The following is an 18171-nucleotide window of genomic DNA, read 5'->3' as shown; positions in this document are numbered from 1 at the left end:
GATATGGAGGCCATAATATGGAATAAGGTAAATATCCACCTGAAGGAAAATAAGTTGTTAATATTAGATAGTCAACATGGCTTTATCAAGGGCAGGCCACGTCTGACAAATTGATAAAGTTCTTTGAAGAGGTGACACAGGTAGGGCTGTCGATGTTGTATTTTTGGGGCTCAGAAAGCATTTGATATGGTGCTACGTGGTGGGTTAGCTAAAAATACACATCGTTGGTCAGACTCTATTCGGACTGTTGTGGGCAACTTATTGAGGAAGGATGTTAAAGTCCTGGAGAGAGTGCAAAGGAGATTTACGAGAATGATATCAATAATGAGGAATTTTTAGATCCACGGAAAGATTAGAGAGCTTGGTCCTTTCCCCTTGGAGCAGAGAAGATTAAGAGGGGACCTTATTGAGGTGTTCAAAATTATGAACAGCTTTGACAGGGTTAAGAAGGTTATTCTGTTTATGTCCGTAACAAGTGGGTCACAGTTTCAAGATTGTCAGCAAGGAGTGAGATGAGGAAAGACCTATTGACTCAGAGAGTTGTTGGGATTTGGACTGAGCTACCTGGGAGAGTGGTGCAGGTGGATTCTGTAGGAGGTTCCAAAAGAGAGCTGGATGTATATTTGAACAGAATGCATTTGGAGAGCTACTGAGATTGAACTGGTATATGGAACTAGCTGGACAGCTCTTTTGGAAGTCAGTACAGATGTGAGGATTAAGTAGCCTCCTCCTGTAACAGATTATGATTCTATTACTTAGACTGCTGGGGAGTGGGTCACAAACTTTCTTTAAATGCTGGACAGGTTACAACAGTTACCTGTGTTAATCTCGGCAGCACTCGCCACAGCCCCCTCGATCTCCCTTCTGTCTGTTGAGGCAATATGACACACACTCGGAAAATTATCAAACACAGTTTGTAAATACTCCATGAAAGTTCATGGCGATTGTCATGGTTGTGGGACATGTCAGAGTGTACTTGGTGTTTTAAAATGCTAAAACGTCTAGTTTGACAGAAACCGTGCCCCATTCCCGGACCTGTTCCCAGGTCACTAAGATGTTTTCTGGTCACTACTTTCAGGAAGAGTGCTGTGAAAAGCCACCCCTTAGGAACAACGCACCTGAGCATCTCAAAGATCTCGATGACAGGGTCAGAAGGTAAGGAATGTTACAGGTTCACCAGGAGCTTCCTGCGACAGCTTCACTTTTCAGGTCAGTTGTGACCTTGGCTTCTATATTTTTCCCCCCGAAAATGTCCCTGGACTCTCCACACCGGCTTGGTTCTGATGACGAGCTCTTTGTGAGATTGTGAGGGGAAAGTGAGGGCTGCAGGTGCTGGAGGTCAGAGTCGAAGAGCATGGTGCTGGAAAACACCTGTCGACTTTGTGAGATTGTGCCAAGTCAGTCTGTGAGAGCAGCAGCATGGCATGACACTCGAGAATGCTTTGCTTTCTTTGGCACCTTTCTTATCCCCAGGATGTCCCCAGGCGGAGAAGGGAGTACTTGTCAACAAGCAGTAACTGCCAGGAGAGCAGTGTGGCCAATTCGTGCACACATCCAACTCCCTCAGCCGGCAGATCATTGACCAGCTTATCTGGTTTGAAGTGTTAGTAAGGAAGTGAATGTTAGCCAGTACTGCTGGGGACGACTCCTGAGCACTCCTGGAGAGGACTCTTGGGATCTTGTACGTCCCCCAGAGGGGGCAGATGGGAAAGGCAGCATCTCAGACAGTCCAGCACTCTGACAGTACTGAAGGTGGGAGTGCCCGTCTGGATTTTGATGCCCTGTCTTCAGGATCAGAGCAGAACACAGATGGCCATTTGATTGAACTGAGATCCCGATCGATCGAAGGTAACCACAATACCCTTGTCTCCACATCTGTGGCCGTTCTGACCTCGATCTTACATTCAGGATCTCACTTGTGATGCCCAACAGTTTAGTGAAGAACTGTGCATCGATCCTTGGTTACGTCATTCAAAGAGTCATAGAGTCATACAGCATGGAAACAGACCCTGAGGTCTATGTGGTCCATGCTGACTAAGTCTCCCAAACTAAGCTACAGCCACTTGTCCCTGTTTGACCATATCCCTCGAAACTTTACCTATTAATTTATCTGTCCAAGTATCTTTTAAATGTTGTAACTGTACCTGCACCTACCACTTCCTTTGGTAGTTTGTTCCACATATGAACCACCCTCTGTGTGAAAACGTTGCCCCTCAGGTCCCTTTTAAATCTTTTCCCTCTCACCTTAAAAATATGCCCCAGTTGTGACCTTACCCACCCTCAGCGAAAGGACACCTGCCATTCACCTTACCTATACCGCTAACGATCTTATACCCTCCTGTAAGGTCACCCCTCAACCTCCTGTGATCCAGTGAGAAAAATTCCAGCCTATCTGGCCTCTCCTTATAACTCCGACCCTCTGGTCCTGGCAACGTGCTGGTAAATATTTTCTGAACCCTTTCTTGGGAGTCATGATGGGGGTGGAGAGAATGGCAGGGAAGGGATGTTGCTTGAGAGTGTGTAGGGGCACAATGTACACTCTCACCTGATGTGCCCAGTGTTTGACGTTAGATATCCATCCAATCCGTGCCTCTCATTATCTCACATACTTCTCTGAGGTCACCCCCTCAGCCTCCAACGCTCTCGCGATAGCAATCCAAGTTTGTCTAACTTCTCCTCGTAGCAAATATGCTCCAATCCAGGCAACATCTTTGTAAATAGTTCGACCCTTTCTGAAACATCAAATGATAAATTGGCTTTCTGAAAATGTTGATGCAATCGTGATGTCTCCTTCTGTAATGACACGGTGAAATTGGGCCTTTTAATTGGATTTATTGTCCAAACTGACACGGCTGCAATGTCAATCTTGATTCAATGAGACAGTGCATTCTCAATTACCTTATACTTTCCATTGTATGTTAAAATTAGGACTAAGAATAGATCATTCAGCCCATTGAGCTTCCTTTGACATACACCGCTATCATGGCTAATTTGATAATGGCTGCAACTCCACTTTCCTCTGTCGTATCCCCCCCACCAGTAATCGTCAGCTCTATTCCTGATGAAGGGCTTTTGCCCGAAACGTCGATTTTCCTGCTTCTCGGGTGCTGTCTGACCTGCTGTGCGTTTCCAGCACCACTCTAAACGAGACAGCAGAATAATATTAGCAGACTTCATGACAGACTGATGAATCAGTACACGGGACAGAAACAGACCATTCGGCCCTTCTGATTTGTGCCAGTATTTATGAACCCTCCTCTCTGCTGCTTCATCCCACTCCGTCAGCATACCCTTCTATTCCTTTCTGCCTCTTGCACTCATCTATTTTCCCTGTCGAAGTTATTCACGGTGTTTCGGTGGGTTCCACAGACTGATCATAGGTTACTCCTGACTTCGCTGCTGGGCTTATTAATGACCATCGTTTATGAAGGACCCTGACACCCTGCTTCGGTCTACACCTCCTTGCACGTCCTGCTGCCCGTGGCTGCTGCGTTGGAGCCTTGCTTTCCGAGTCGGTAATAACGCACATTGTTTTCTAACCGAGCAGACGACGAGACGCCCGGGTTCCTGCCAACGTTCGGGCCGTGCTTCCTGAACCTGTACGGGAGCCCCCGGGAAGGATTGGACAGTTCAGACAAATACGATGAGCTGAACCTCGGAAAGGTGACTGGCTTTGTTTCTCTTCCTTCAATGATGTGGGGCAAGGTTTCACCTGTCCTTGGCTTCGGCAGTTTCAAAGAGGGGAAAAAAAAAGGCCAATTCACATTAAGGGCAGTGTCTGTCATGGGACAGGAAGTGTCCATTTGGCCCATTATTCCTATGCTGGCTTTTTCAAAGAGCTCACTTCCTTTCCTCCTGATCCTGTCCCCTGTAAGTGCAAGGTTTGATTGTAAGTTCCGAATATATATCCACTTCCTCATCAAGTGGTGCATCTCGGATCATACTTTGGTGTTTTAAAAAAACTTCTCATCTTGACCTCCAACGTTTTGGACCTGTTCCCTCACTGCTAAGCCCCTTGTTCGTGGGAACGGTTTCCTGCAAAATATTTTTGGGTCATTATCTCTCAACTTCTTTTGTCAGACAGTATGCCACAAGGCCTAGGCAATGTTGTGTCTTGGACTGATAAGTGGCAAGTAAAATTTGCAACTCACAAGTTCCAGGCAATGACGCCCCTATCCTCTAACAACCTGCTCTTGACGTTCAACAGCATCACCATCATAAAATTCGCCCCCCACTGCCACCGGCCGCTGTAACTTCCTGGGGATTACTGTTAATCTGAAACTCAACTGGACTAGCCATATAAGTACAGTGGCTGCAAGAGCAAGTCAGAGGCTGGGAATAACTCTCCTTCTAACTCCCCAAAGCCTGTCCATAATTCCCAAGGCACAAGTCAGGAGTGTGTGAGAGAATACTCCCCACTTGCCCTGGATGAGTGTAGCTCCAGCAACACTCGAGAAGTTCGACACCATCCGGGACAAAGCAGCCAACTTGTATGGCACCGCACAGTTGCCTCAATGTCTGCCATCTACAAGATGCATTGCTGCAACTCATCCTTCAGCACACACCCCAGACCCACGGCCTCTTCTATTTACAAGGACAAGGGCAGCAGACACTTGGGAACCCCACTCTCTCTGCAAGTTCCCCCTCTGAGCCCCTCACCGTCCCGACTTCGAAATATATCGGCCGTTCCTTCCGTGTCGCTGGGTCAGAATCCTGGGACTCCCTCCCTCAGGGCACTGTCCCTGCACGACATGGGCTGCAGTGGTAGAAGATGGCTCAGCCCCCCCCCCCCCCCCAACCACCTTGTTAAGGTGGTAATTGGGGGAACAGGGCATTAAATGCTGCTCCCGCCAGTGACATCCACATCTACAATTAAGTGGATTCTGATAAAAATGTTGTGTTTTTATAGTTTGTAGGCTTGTCAGAGAATGGGTGGACACTGCAGAAATTCAAGGTAGACTCATACAAGAGGTGGGCCTTCACTTCAACAGGGTGAGTCAGTACAGGGAGAAGAAAGTTTTACCCTCAGGATGTTTGAGAGTGAAGAGTACAAAGTATTTAACTTCATTGGGCGAGGCCAAGAGGGATGTGTTTATCAGGGAAAGTGGGGTCTCCGTAACAGAAGAGCTCATTTCTGTCTGTTCCAATGGGAGCAACAGAATATTCAGATGATGGTCAAAGCTATTAAGGAAACAAGAGGCGGTACAGTGTGTTCAAGGGCGGAGATGTGGAAAAAGATTCACTTGAGTACAGAGGGGACTGAGTCTAGTAATGGCAAGGAATAGCTGGAATGAATGATGGTTCAGTGGTTATCCTGCTTAAGTATGCATTTAATTTTCAACACAACAGGGCTTCGATGGGCGTGCTTGGTTGAACAAATTGCACAGTGAAGTGTTGAGATGAGATCTGGCACATCGTCTTCGTGTAACATTCTGACTTTTCTCCTCACGCTCTCGCTCACAGAGTGAAGGAGTCGCCTATCGAGGGAGGATTTTGATAGAGTTGGTCACAAGGATGGACGAGACTGTGGGGAAAACCATTGATGACCTGCTGCTCGAAGATTTCTCGATTGTACAGGTACTCGTGCCGTAAACCTGTCCTTTTCCACGCAGACCAGAATCGGTCCTTGGTTTGATTCCCAGCATGGGGAGTTGAGGATTTCTTGTGTGGAAGAGTGAGTGTTTGTTTGAGTGCTCCTGTTGCTGCAAGCAGAAGGATTAAATGCTGCTGCTGTTAATTTACCAATGGCGGCATTTGGTTTGAACAACATTGTGTTCCTTCAGTCTACTCGAAGTCAAGGTTCATTTTGTTTGGTCATGAGAAGTGGAAGGTGAGGAGTTCTGTGTCTCCAATTGGTTGGATGGAAGTTTCCACGTCTTTTCACAAGCGTTCAAGGCTCTCTCCTTGCCTCTGTCATTTGCAATTGGCGATGCTCCTTCTTCCCACATCAATAGAGACAGAGAGAGAAAGAATGTCTGCAGTCCGCCAATCTGCCTACCTTTTTGTTCAGGCTCCAGTGTTGAATAAAGGAATCCTGATGAGGCAACACAAGGGAAGTAATTTGGCCCATCTAACCTGTGTTGGAGCGATCTAGTTATACCCACTGCTCTTCCCCCTGCCCCCTACCCCTGCATCACCGGGTCCTGCAGCTGCCTTCCACCACAATCAGTTGTTAGGCTCCCTTTTGAAAGTTATTAAGATTTTAGCTTTATTGTTACGCGTACTCAAGTACAGGAGTATAGTGAAAGTGTAAAGGGTCGCCATCTTAGGTATGAAGGTACCTAGCTACAAAAACGTAGGTGTTACTGATCATCGATCACATTTTCCTTTCACCATCTCTGCTGTAAGGTGAACAACCCCCCTGCTCTGCTTCTCCACATAATTGAAGGTCTTCGTTGCGCTGAACTGTTTAAGGAAATCTGCTCTCGGTCATGGTTTTGCACAACCCAGCTACCCCTCAAGTCACCAAGCTGCTGAAACCCTTTCTCAGGCCTTAGTCACCTCAGGACGTGACTATTTCGACACTTCACTGATTGACCTCCCATCTTCACGGACACTAATTTGTCCGAACCAGTACCTTTGTATTTTTAATCAGACCAAGCCTGTAAGCCAGGTTCTCATTGACCGACATTGGCTCCTGGTCTGGCACGACCTTGAAACTCTCATTTTCAAATACCTCATGATGTTGCGCCCTCTCTGTCTCTGTTGACTCCTTTGTCATTGTTGGTAAGATAGTGGCCATGTTACTGGAATAGCAATCCTGGACTAATGACACATGGGTTCTCACTTCCGCTATGGCAACTGGAGTTCACGGATGTCCTTAAGGGAAGGAAATCTGCAATCCTTACCCGGTCTGGCCTACACAGCGATGTGAACAAGCTGACCAAGGCACTCACTTTTATCAAACCATGACAGGGTGATGCACTGTGCATGAACTTTAAGGCACACAGTCTGCAGCGGTTCAAGAAGCTTCTCAGTAGCTTAGAGCTGGGCAACAGAAATGACACCAGTGTTCCATGAATTAATTTGAAACCAAGTCTTCCTCCTACCTGGGCCCCTCTGGAATTCCCCCTCCCTTAATCCCTTATCTAAAACCCACCACTGTGTTATCGTCCAGTTTCCTGAGGTGGCTCTGTTCTATCTGATTATGCTTTCCTCATGTTAATATTGCTTTTTAACTGCAAGCTGTTGTAATTCTTACTTACCTCGCATGCAAATGGGTGTCAGGTTATTGATTGACGGGGTAGATGCAATGGGAGATTAGGGCTCAGCATACATAGTCTCCCTGTTTCTGGGTCAGGAGACCCAGGCTGAAGTCCCACCTGCTCCAGACGTGTGTAACAACATTTCTGGACATGTTGATTAAAAATGTAATTGGGGAGAATCCGAGGGTGTTTTGGCACAGCTGCAGTAACCCTCTCTCTGGGCCTGAAGGTCCTGGGTTCAGGTATCACCTCAGGCTGTGACTAGTTGATCTTGTAATGCACAAAGGGAGAAACAGATGGGACTGGTCCAAAGATGTGCAGGTTGGGGTGGATTGGCCGTGCTGCATTACCCACAATGCCCAGGGATGTGCAGCTTAGGGTGGATTGGCCATGCTACATTACCTATGGTGTCCAGGGATGTGCAGCTTAGGGTGGATTGGCCATGCTACATTACCTATGGTGTCCAGGGATGTGCAGGTTAGGGTGGATTGGCCATGCTACATTACCTATGGTGTCCAGGGATGTGCAGGTTAGGGTGGATTGGCCATGCTACATTACCCACAATGCCCAGGGATGTGCAGCTTAGGGTGGATTGGCCATGCTACATTACCTATGGTGTCCAGGGATGTGCAGGTTAGGGTGGATTGGCCATGCTACATTACCTATGGTGTCCAGGGATGTGCAGGTTGGGGTGGATTGGCCATGCTAAATTACCCATGGTGTCCAGGGATGTGCAGGTTAGGGTGGATTGGCCATGCTAAATTACCCATGGTGTCCAGGGATGTGCAGGTTAGGGTGGATTGGCCATGCTACATTACCTATGGTGTCCAGGGATGTGCAGGTTAGGGTGGATTGGCCATGCTACATTACCTATGGTGTCCAGGGATGTGCAGGTTAGGGTGGATTGGCCATGCTACATTACCTATGGTGTCCAGGGATGTGCAGGTTAGGGTGGATTGGCCATGCTACATTACCTATGGTGTCCAGGGATGTGCAGGTTAGGGTGGATTGGCCATGCTACATTACCTATGGTGTCCAGGGATGTGCAGGTTGGGGTGGATTGGCCATGCTACATTACCTATGGTGTCCAGGGATGTGCAGGTTAGGGTGGATTGGCCATGCTACATTACCTATGGTGTCCAGGGATGTGCAGGTTGGGGTGGATTGGCCGTGCTGCATTACCCACAATGTCCAGGGATGTGCAGCTTAGGGTGGATTGGCCGTGCGACATTACCCGTGGTGTCCAGGGATTTGCAGGTTAGGGTGGATTAGCCGTAAGAAATGCAGGGATAGGTAGGGAGTGGGATGCTGTTTGGAGAGTTGGTCTGGACTCGACTGGCCGAATGGCCTGCTTGCACGCAGAAAGGGTTCCATGGTATGTGAAAGGAGCTGTACTACTGCATTACAAAGAAAGCTGTCTTGGTTGTCTGTCCCTCCGACAAAGTGAAGGATCTCTTTGATTTGCCCCTTTCAGAGATACTTGCACAGGCGGCGGTACAGTCTCTGCGTCGTGTTCTACTCAGCTACGCAAATGCAGGAGGTGAAGGAGCCCGTCCAGTTCGAGGTCAGCGTGGGCAATTACGGCAACAAGTTTGACAAGTCGTGCAAGCTGCACGCCTCCACAACACAGTACAGCCAGGTCATGTTTGATGGTAAGTGGTTGCCTCGGGAACACGCAGGGCCATGTGATAACAGAATGATAAAGGCTTAAAATAGGTGCCTGGCAGATTTACATTCACCGTGCCGAACTCTCTGCATCCAACAAAGCATGTGTGGTGAAATTCGGATCTCCAATGGGCAAAGTTCTTCCTTTGATCCCTATTCCATCCAACCCAACTTTTTCATCTTCACCGCCTTCACGTCTCCCAATGCCCCATTCCAACCTGACACTCACTCCCAGCGACGCTAGCACAGAGGGTACAGGCAGTGGTGTGTTACACCTCGCTGAAGGAGTCAGTGTGTTTCAGCAGCGACACTCAGTGTTACATGCCTGCAGCTTTGGATGTTTATTTCCCTCAGTTGCCTCCCACTGTTGTACTGCCAGCCGTTGACAGATGTTGGAAGGATTTCCGAGTCGATGTTTGACATGTTTGGCCCCGCCATGAACACAGTTTGAGACAAAAAAAACTGCAGATTCTGGAATCTAAGCGAGATAGGCAGGAGGCTGGAAGAACGCAGCAAGCCAAGCAGCATCAGGAGGTGGAGAAGTCAACCTTTCTTTGGGTATAACCCTCGTTGACTTCTCCACCACCTGATGCTGCCTGACTTGCTGTGTTCTTCCAGCCTCCTGTTTGTCTACCTGTCATGAACACCGCTTCAAGTTAAGCTCCAATCTGGAGCTCCCGGCCCAGAGGCCAGGACGCTACCATTGCTCGACAAGGCCTCCCAAGTATGTGGTACCAAATAATGTGTCCAACAGGGAAGGCAGGAGAACACTTTCAGTCCAGACAAGGGAGGGAATGTGGCACCTGCTGCGTATTTCCATCAAATAATTGGAGCTGCGAGTCAGAAATCTTAAAATTTACTCCGATAAATCGCAAAAAAAGCCACGTTTTGCTTTGCCAAGGAAATCCTTTGTGTCCTCATGCAATCTTCCCAGGTTGGCGGTGAAGGAGATGACATCAGTAGATTAGATTCCCTACAGTGTGGAAACAGGCCCTTCGGCCCAACCAGTCCACACCGACCCTCCGAAGAGTAACCCACCCAGACCCATTTCCCTCTGACTAATGGGCAATTTAGCCCGGCCAATTCACCCTGACCTGCACATCTTTGGACTGTGGGAGGAAACCGGAGCACCCGGAGGGAACCCATGCAGACACGGGGAGAATGGGCAAACTCCACACAGACAGTCGCCCAAGGCTGGAATTGAACCTGGGACCCTGGTGCTGTGAGGCAGCAGCGCTAACTACTGAGCCACTGTCCCGCCTCAATGTATGTAAAGGAAACAGATGTAAAAGCACGAAGGAGACTGGAATGCAAACCTTTGGTCATAAAATGAGATGAGGAAGGGTGGGAAGAGATTTCCATGGAACAGCAGCACTGGCATCGACTTGATGGGCCCAAAGGCCATTTCTGTGCTTTAAATACAGTGTAATGTTCCCTGATGAGAATCATAGAATCCCTACAGTATGGAGGCGTGCTGTTTGGACTATCGAGTCCACGCTGACCATCTGAAGACCATCTCACCCAGACCCAACCTCCCCCCAACCCTGTCCCTGTAATCCTGCATTTCCCATTGCTAACCACATCTCTGAGCACTACAGGGCTATTTAGCGTGGCCAATCCACCCTAACCTGCACATCCCTGAGCACTATGGGTAATTCAGCACGGCCAATCCACCCTAACCTGCACATCCTTGGACTGTGGGAGGAAACACCTGAGGGAAACCCACGCAGACACAGGGGGACAATGTGCAAACTCCGCGCAGACAGTCGCCCCCCCCCCGAGGGTGGAATCGAACCTGGGTCCCTGCCGCTGTGAGACACTGAACCACTGTGCCTGCCCCACAGGTCGCTGAAAACGCCTACGTTCACCTGAGGGCAACAAAAAGTGTCAGCGGAATCTGGCTCACCTTCATTTCTTGCTTCCTCCCGGTACTTGCAAAGCACGGCCAAAGGATCCAACTGCACATGATGCTTGCGGGCAGTCACTGGGGGCAGGGGGGGCACTAATCTCTCCCGGTCTCTGTGTCGTTGCAGGCAACTATTATTACTACCTGCCCTGGTGCGACACAAAGCCAGTGGCCGCCCTGACATCACACTGGGAGAACATCGAGCACAGGCTGGACAGGTTGAACATCCTCCTCAAAATCATTGACAAGCTGGTGAGTGCCCACTGTGCAGGGCGAAGCAGAGTGGGGCTCTTTCAGAACACTTCTGACGTCACCAGCAAGGAGCTTCACTCAGTTTGTCTCTCTCTCTCTTCCCCGCCAGATATTTCCAGCTGCTCCCCCTTTTCCGATTCCTAAGGGCTCTTCTCACTGCTTCCCCCCCGTCCTGTTCGAGCCTCCCTCTGAGTCGTTTGACCAGACTCACTTCACTGTGCAGCTGGAGGGAAACTGCAGCAGAGAGTATTGGGAGGTGTGGACTGCATGGGGGGGGGATCTCGTTCCTTCATTTGTTGTCTTCAGTGTTCAAACCAGTTCCACGCCATCCATTTCCCCCCCATGTGAATACCGTCAGGACAGGAGGAGGCTGCTTGGCCAGTCTGGTGCCAGTGAGATCCCAAAGGCATCCCCGAATTGGAACCGGCTAGCCAACTAGCTAGTCCACGCCGCGTGACGGTGGCTACTTACCCGCTCCCAGCGGAGGTGGTAGAGGAGGGTTTGCCCATCTGATGGGGCCTCTCTCAGTCATTCCTTATTCCAACAAAGCCAGCACACGGCTGCTAAGGGTCAACATTGCCCGAGAAATGTGGGCGCTCATGGTGGGTATGGAGGTGCATCAGTGGGGACAGAAGTTCCTCAACTGGCTGTCAGTGGGCACGAGCAAGTCGTGTGCTCGATGTTCCTCTGGAACACCGTGTCAGTTCCTGAGTTCAACCAGCGCCACCTCAACGGTGCCTGCTCAGCGCGAGCACCTGTGAGGAATTTCTGCACCGCTGGCCCCTACTTGGGTCGATTGGGTGGCTTTTGGTGTCAAGTCTTTGCCACACTGTCGGTGTTCTCACATTTTTTTAAGAGAGCCAACGCGGAGGAGATCAGGACAACGTTGCCATCTGAAGGAAGTCGCCTCACTGGCATGTGGGTGAAGATGCTCGACAGGGTCGTGAAGGATTGCAAGTAGGTGCCAGACGAAACCAAATGCCCACAAAAAAAAAAATCCAACGGTTGGTTCAACGCTTGGTCATTGGGCACGGAAGGCCCTCTCTGATTGGTTAGATTGAAACATTCCCTCTCCCCGTGGCAGTGCACGGCACCTCTCAACACTTCTCTGTTGATTTTCTTTACTCATTTGATCATCGCTCCGGAGTGGGCATTTGTCACCCACCCCTAGTCACCCTTGAACTGAGTAGCTTGCTGGGTGTTTTCAGGGAGAAGAGTCACCCACGTTATAGTCACCGAAACAGACCCTTCGGTCCAACCAGTCCGTGCTGACCCTAATCCCAAACTAAACTAGTCCCACCTGCCTACTCCTGGCCCACATCCACCCCCCCCCCCCCCCCCCCCCCCCCCAAACCTTTCCTGTTCATGGACTTATCCAAATGTCTTTTCAATGTTGTAATTGTGTCCACATCCACCACTTCCTCAGGACGTTCGTTCCACACATGAACTACCCTCAGTGTCAAAACTTTGCCCCTCATGTCTTTTTAAAGTTTCTCTCCTTTCACCTTAACAAAGTGCCCCCTTGTCTTGAAATCCCTCAGCCGATGGAAGGACAACTCCCATTAATCCTATCTGTGCCCCTCATTATTTTATGAACCTCTATCAGGTCGCCTCTCAATCTCCTATTGTCCAGTCGAAAAAATCCCAGCCTATCCAGCCTTTCTTTATAACTCAAACCTTCCATACCTGGCAACGTCCTGGTCAATCTCTTCTGAACCCTCTCCAGCATAATAATATCCTTCCTAGAAGAGGGTGACCAGAATTGGACACAGAACTCCAGAAGAGGCCTCACCAATGTCCTGTACAACCACAACATGACGTCCCACCTCCTAGACTCAAGGGTCTGAGCAATGAAGGCAAGCCTGCCAAATGCCTTCTTCACCATCCTGTTGATATGTGAGACAAACTTCAAAGAATTATGTACCTGAACCCCCCCCCCCGCCTCGGTCCCTCTGTTCTACAACACTACTCAAGGCCCGACTTTTAATTGTATCTTATTGAGACTTGAGGGGCCAGATGGATTAGCAGAGATAGATGTTTGAAGACTAGTGCAGAAAAGCTAGCTGAAGGGTCTCTTCAGCTCTGATTCTCTCAGTTGTGACATCAAGTGGAATAGTAGCAATTCTCTGGATTTCTGATGACTTACTTTATATTTTTAAGTCACGATAAAAGGCCAAGAACAGACTTGGCTTTGTAGATATTGACGCTTCATCACTTGGTGGTCACCCAACGGTGAATGACCCTGATTGGTACTCTTTGCTTGCCCCATTTATTGCAGTCGCTCCCTGCCACCATTGAAAAGGCTTCCTCAAGTGACTGCCCTCGATCAGCAGCTGTATGACCAGCAAGTTTTGCTGCTGAAGAAGATCAGGAAGTTGGCAGAGAAGCTGAGAGACAGAAACATCAATGTGAAGGAAAAGCTGCCTGAAGTCGAAGAGTGGCTCGAGAGGCTGTCTGTACTGGCTGAGGAGGTTTGCTTTTGATACTGGCTGCAGGTGGAAGAGAGTGGGGTTTGCCCATGTCCCTTGTTGAAAGGGGGACATGTCCCAAAACACAATTATAACCACTTCATTGTTTTGTGTTGTAGTTTAGGAAACATGGTACTGACCCTCTGACAGTGCGACCTTCTCTCAGTACTGACCCTCCGACAGTGCGACCTTCCCTCAGTACTGACCCTCTGACAGTGCGACCTTCCCTCAGTACTGACCCTCCGACAGTGCGACCTTCCCTCAGTACTGACCCTCCGACAGTGCGACCTTCCCTCAGTACTGACCCTCCGACAGTGCGACCTTCCCTCAGTACTGACCCTCTGACAGTGCGACCTTCCCTCAGTACTGACCCTCCGACAGTGCGACCTTCCCTCAGTACTGACCCTCCGACAGTGTGACCTTCCCTCAGTACTGACCCTCGGACAGTGCGACCTTCCCTCAGTACTGACCCTCCGACAGTGCGACCTTCCCTCAGTACTGACCCTCCGACAGTGCGACCTTCCCTCAGTACTGACCCTCCGACAGTGCGACCTTCCCTCAGTACTGACCCTCGGACAGTGCGACCTTCCCTCAGTACTGACCCTCCGACAGTGCGGCCCTCCCTCAGTACTGACCCTCCGACAGTGCGACCTTCCCTCATCACTGACCCTCCGACAGTGCGACCTTCCCTCAGTACTGACCCTCCGACAGTGCGACCTTCCCTCAGTACTGACCCTCGGACAGTGCGACCTTCCCTCAGTACTGACCCTCCGACAGTGTGACCTTCCCTCAGTACTGACCCTCGGACAGTGCGACCTTCCCTCAGTACTGACCCTCGGACAGTGCGACCTTCCCTCAGTACTGACCCTCCGACAGTGCGACCTTCCCTCAGTACTGACCCTCCGACAGTGCGACCTTCCCTCAGTACTGACCCTCCGACAGTGCGACCTTCCCTCAGTACTGACCCTCCGACAGTGCGGCCCTCCCTCAGTACTGACCCTCCGACAGTGCGACCTTCCCTCATCACTGACCCTCGGACAGTGTGGTACTCCCTCAGCACTGACCCTCCGACAGTGCGACCTTCCCTCAGTACTGACCCTCCGACAGTGCGACCTTCCCTCAGTACTGACCCTCCGACAGTGCGACCTTCCCTCATCACTGACCCTCGGACAGTGTGGTACTCCCTCAGCACTGACCCTCCGACAGTGCGACCTTCCCTCAGTACTGACCCTCCGACAGTGCGACCTTCCCTCAGTACTGACCCTCCGACAGTGCGACCTTCCCTCATCACTGACCCTCGGACAGTGTGGTACTCCCTCAGCACTGACCCTCTGACAGTGCGCCCCCCCCCCCACCTCAGCACTGACCCTCCGACAGTGTAGTACTCCCTCAGCACTGACCCTCTGACAGTGCGGCACCCCCCCCACCTCAGCACTGACCCTCCGACAGTGTAGTACTCCCTCAGCACTGACCCTCCGACACTGCTGCACTCCCTCAGTACTGACCCTCTGACAGTGCAGCACTCCCTCAGTAGTGAACCTCTGACAGTGCAGTACTCCCTTAACACTGACCTTCTGACAGTGCAGCACTCCCTTAACACGGACCCTCTGACAGTGTGGCACTGCCTCAGCACTGACTCTTCAACACTGGCACATACCCTATACTGTGCTTTAGTAAGTCATCAAGATTTACTCTAAGGTGGTGACTGTCCTCTGTGAAGCAAGTTCTTGCCCCTATTGGTAAATTCACTATAATATTTTGTGCAGCATCGTGCCTTGCACAGGATTGTTGAAGAGAAAGGGGAACATTTAGGAAAAGGGAGGGTTTCCTAGTCATGCACGGAATTCTATTGGGAAGCACATGTTCTGACAGTTAAACTGCAGGCCAGTCCGTTTCACTTTGTGCATGGTTGAACAGGGATGGTGGGCTACGTAGATCCTGGCAGCAAGAGCCACTGGAATCTAATGCACTCTCCTCGTGTGCCCCTCCCAGCCTCAGAACAGCCTGCCCGACGTGATTCTCTGGATGCTGGCTGGTGAGAAGCGAGTCGCCTACGCTCGGATTAAAGCGCACTCGGTCCTATTTTCCAGGGACAGTGAGAAATCATGTGGCAAATTCTGCGGGAAGTTGCAAACAGTGTTCATGAAGGTGGGTCACAGCTCGCTTCGGGTGGGGGGTCGGTGCCTGTGACGGACCTGACTTGGTTGTGCGTTGCAAAGTCCACGTACTTCCCCAGTCCACGCTTGTGCTGGGGTGTGTGGGCACATACACATGACTTTGTACGGTGTGTGTCTGTGTGTGAGGGCATGTGTGTCTGTATGTGTGTGCATGCATTCGTAATCGGATCCTAAGTCCATCAGAGAAGGATGAAAGTAGATGCAAAAATCTTTTCTTGATGGTGACCCTCAACAGTGCTGACTGATCACGGAAGACCCTAGATGAGATTCCCTACGGTGTGCAATCTATTTGGCCCAAGTCCACACTGACCCTCCAAACAGTAACCCACCCAGACCCTTTCCCCTACCCCTGACTAATGTGCTCAATTTAGCAATGGCCAATTCACCTAATCTGCACATCTTTGGATTATGGGAGGAAACTGGAGCACCCAGAGGAAACCCACGCAGACACAGGGAGAATGTGTGAACTCCACACAGAGAGTCGCCCGAGGCAGGGATCGAACTCGGGTCCCTGACATTGTGAGGCAACAATGCTAACCACTGAGCCCATCGTGCCACCCGACTTGAAGCACGCCACATGAAGTACGTGACCCTGACATATGCCATGTGCTGAAGGCCAACATGATCTCACATGAAAGCAGCCAGTCAGGTCAAGGGACCTTCTGAGCTACTTACTTTTGAATGAAGGAATTCCCCTTCCTATCTCCCTTCAGTGTGCATCTCCTTCTGATCTGAGACTCTCCCACCAGGGCAAACAACCTGTCCAGCTCTCTGAGAATCGTGTCCACTTTAATAAGGTCACCTCTTGTTCTTTTGAGCTCTGATGAGTCCAGGCTCAACCTCACCTCATGAGACAGTCCCCCCCATATCTGGGATCAGCCAAGTGAACCTTCTCTGGACTGTCTCCAATGGTAATAGATCTTCCCTTAGATATATGGCCCCAAGACTGTTTGCAGTTTTCCAGCTGTGGTGTCTGATGAGAGCCTTGCACAGTTTGAGCAAGACTTCCCTACTTTTATATTTCATTCCCTTTCAAAGTATCACAATGGAAAGTCCCATAAGAGAGATGAAGTCCTTGAATCCATTAAGCTTTCGAAACTCCCTTCTGGTTGACAATGTTTAATGTGTGGAGCAGTTGCATGTATGTTTTGACTGTTGGATTACCATCCACAGGATATTTTCTGAGTATGATTCAAATTTATGGAGTCATAGGGATGTTCACCATTCGGTCCAACCCGTCCATGGGCGGCACGGCGGTTCAATTCCCGCCTCAGGCGACTGTGCGGAGTTTGCACATTCTCCCCGTGTCTGCGTGGGTTTCCTCCGGGTGCTCTGGTTTCCTCCCACAGTCCAAAGATGTGCAGGTGAGGTGAATTGGCCATGCTAAATTGCCCGTAGTGTTAGGTTAGGGGTATGGGTGGGTTGCACTTCGGAGGGTCGGTGTGGACTTGTTGGGCCGAAGGGCCTGTTTCCACACTGTAACCTAAAAAAACCCAGATATCCCAACCCAATCTGGTCCCACCTGCCAGCACCCGGCCCTTATCCCTCGAAACACTTTCTATTTGTAAATTCCTCTTTTGTTATTTGAATATATGCAGCGGAGTTAAAATCAGTGAGGCAAGGGAATGTGAGGTTGGTTGTTCTTGTATGTGAAGCACTGAGTTGCCTGTCAGGCCACCTGATGCTTTCCAATGATGAGTAACGTCATTTCTCACACCGATGTTCACAGCAACCACTGGACAAGTCCCAAAACCAGAGGACTGTCGCTCAGCTCCGAGTGCGGATCTGGATGGGCCTGTCTACTGACGAAGAGGAGTTTGAAAAGTACATCGATGGGAAAATTTTAGTCGCTGCAGAAAGAGTGAGTCTCGCAGTCCTGGGTTGCTGTGTTGGTATTTTGCATTCATTTATCTTTGCAGTGCATTTAATAGAATCATAGAATCCCGACGGTGTGGAAACAGGCCATTCAGCCCGTTGGACCCTCCAAAGAGCAGCCCATTCATATCCACTCTCCCCCACCCCACCCAATAACCCTGTATTTCCCATGGCCAACCCACCTAGCCTGCATATCTCTGGACAGCATGGTGGCTCAGTGGTTAGCACTGCTGTCTCACTGCACCCAGGTTCGATTCCAGCCTTGGGCGACTGTCTGTGTGAAGTTTGCACATTCTCCTTGGGTGCTCCGGTTTCCTCCCACACTCCAAAGATGTGCAGGTCAGGTGAATTGGCCGTGCGAAATTGCCCATAGTGTTAGGTGCATTAGTCTGGGAATGGCTCCAGGTGGGTTACTCTTCGGAGGGTCGGTGCGGACTGTTGGGCTGAAGGGCCTCTTTCCACACTGTAGGGAATCTAATCATCTAATCTAATTGAACATGACCAATCCACGTAACCTGTACATCTTTGGATTGTGGGAGGAAACCAGAGCACCCGGAGGAAACCCATGTCAATAGAATGAAGTTCAGGATGAGCCTATTCCTGTGAAAATGAAGAGTAAGGAT

The 18171-nt window shown here is 50.1% G+C and overlaps 1 protein-coding gene across 1 annotated transcript in view; it reads left to right on the top strand.

Annotated features, from left to right (window-relative positions):
- LOC140459562 (myoferlin-like) overlaps positions 1-18171 on the top strand; it is a 124347-nt gene that overhangs the window by 39061 nt on the left and 67115 nt on the right. Inside the window, exons 16-24 of the mRNA XM_072553808.1 lie at positions 1079-1155; positions 3548-3663; positions 5464-5577; positions 8680-8857; positions 10904-11028; positions 11885-11985; positions 13307-13499; positions 15489-15644; positions 17403-17534. Of these exons, the coding sequence (XP_072409909.1) occupies positions 1079-1155; positions 3548-3663; positions 5464-5577; positions 8680-8857; positions 10904-11028; positions 11885-11985; positions 13307-13499; positions 15489-15644; positions 17403-17534 (1192 nt within the window). The remainder of the gene's footprint in view (positions 1-1078; positions 1156-3547; positions 3664-5463; positions 5578-8679; positions 8858-10903; positions 11029-11884; positions 11986-13306; positions 13500-15488; positions 15645-17402; positions 17535-18171) is intronic.

Source organism: Chiloscyllium punctatum, chromosome 35 (genome assembly GCF_047496795.1).
Source record: "Chiloscyllium punctatum isolate Juve2018m chromosome 35, sChiPun1.3, whole genome shotgun sequence".
NCBI classification, from domain to species: Eukaryota; Metazoa; Chordata; class Chondrichthyes; order Orectolobiformes; family Hemiscylliidae; genus Chiloscyllium; species Chiloscyllium punctatum.
Note: the sequence above shows the minus strand (reverse complement) of the source record. Positions and strands in the feature narration are given on the sequence as shown.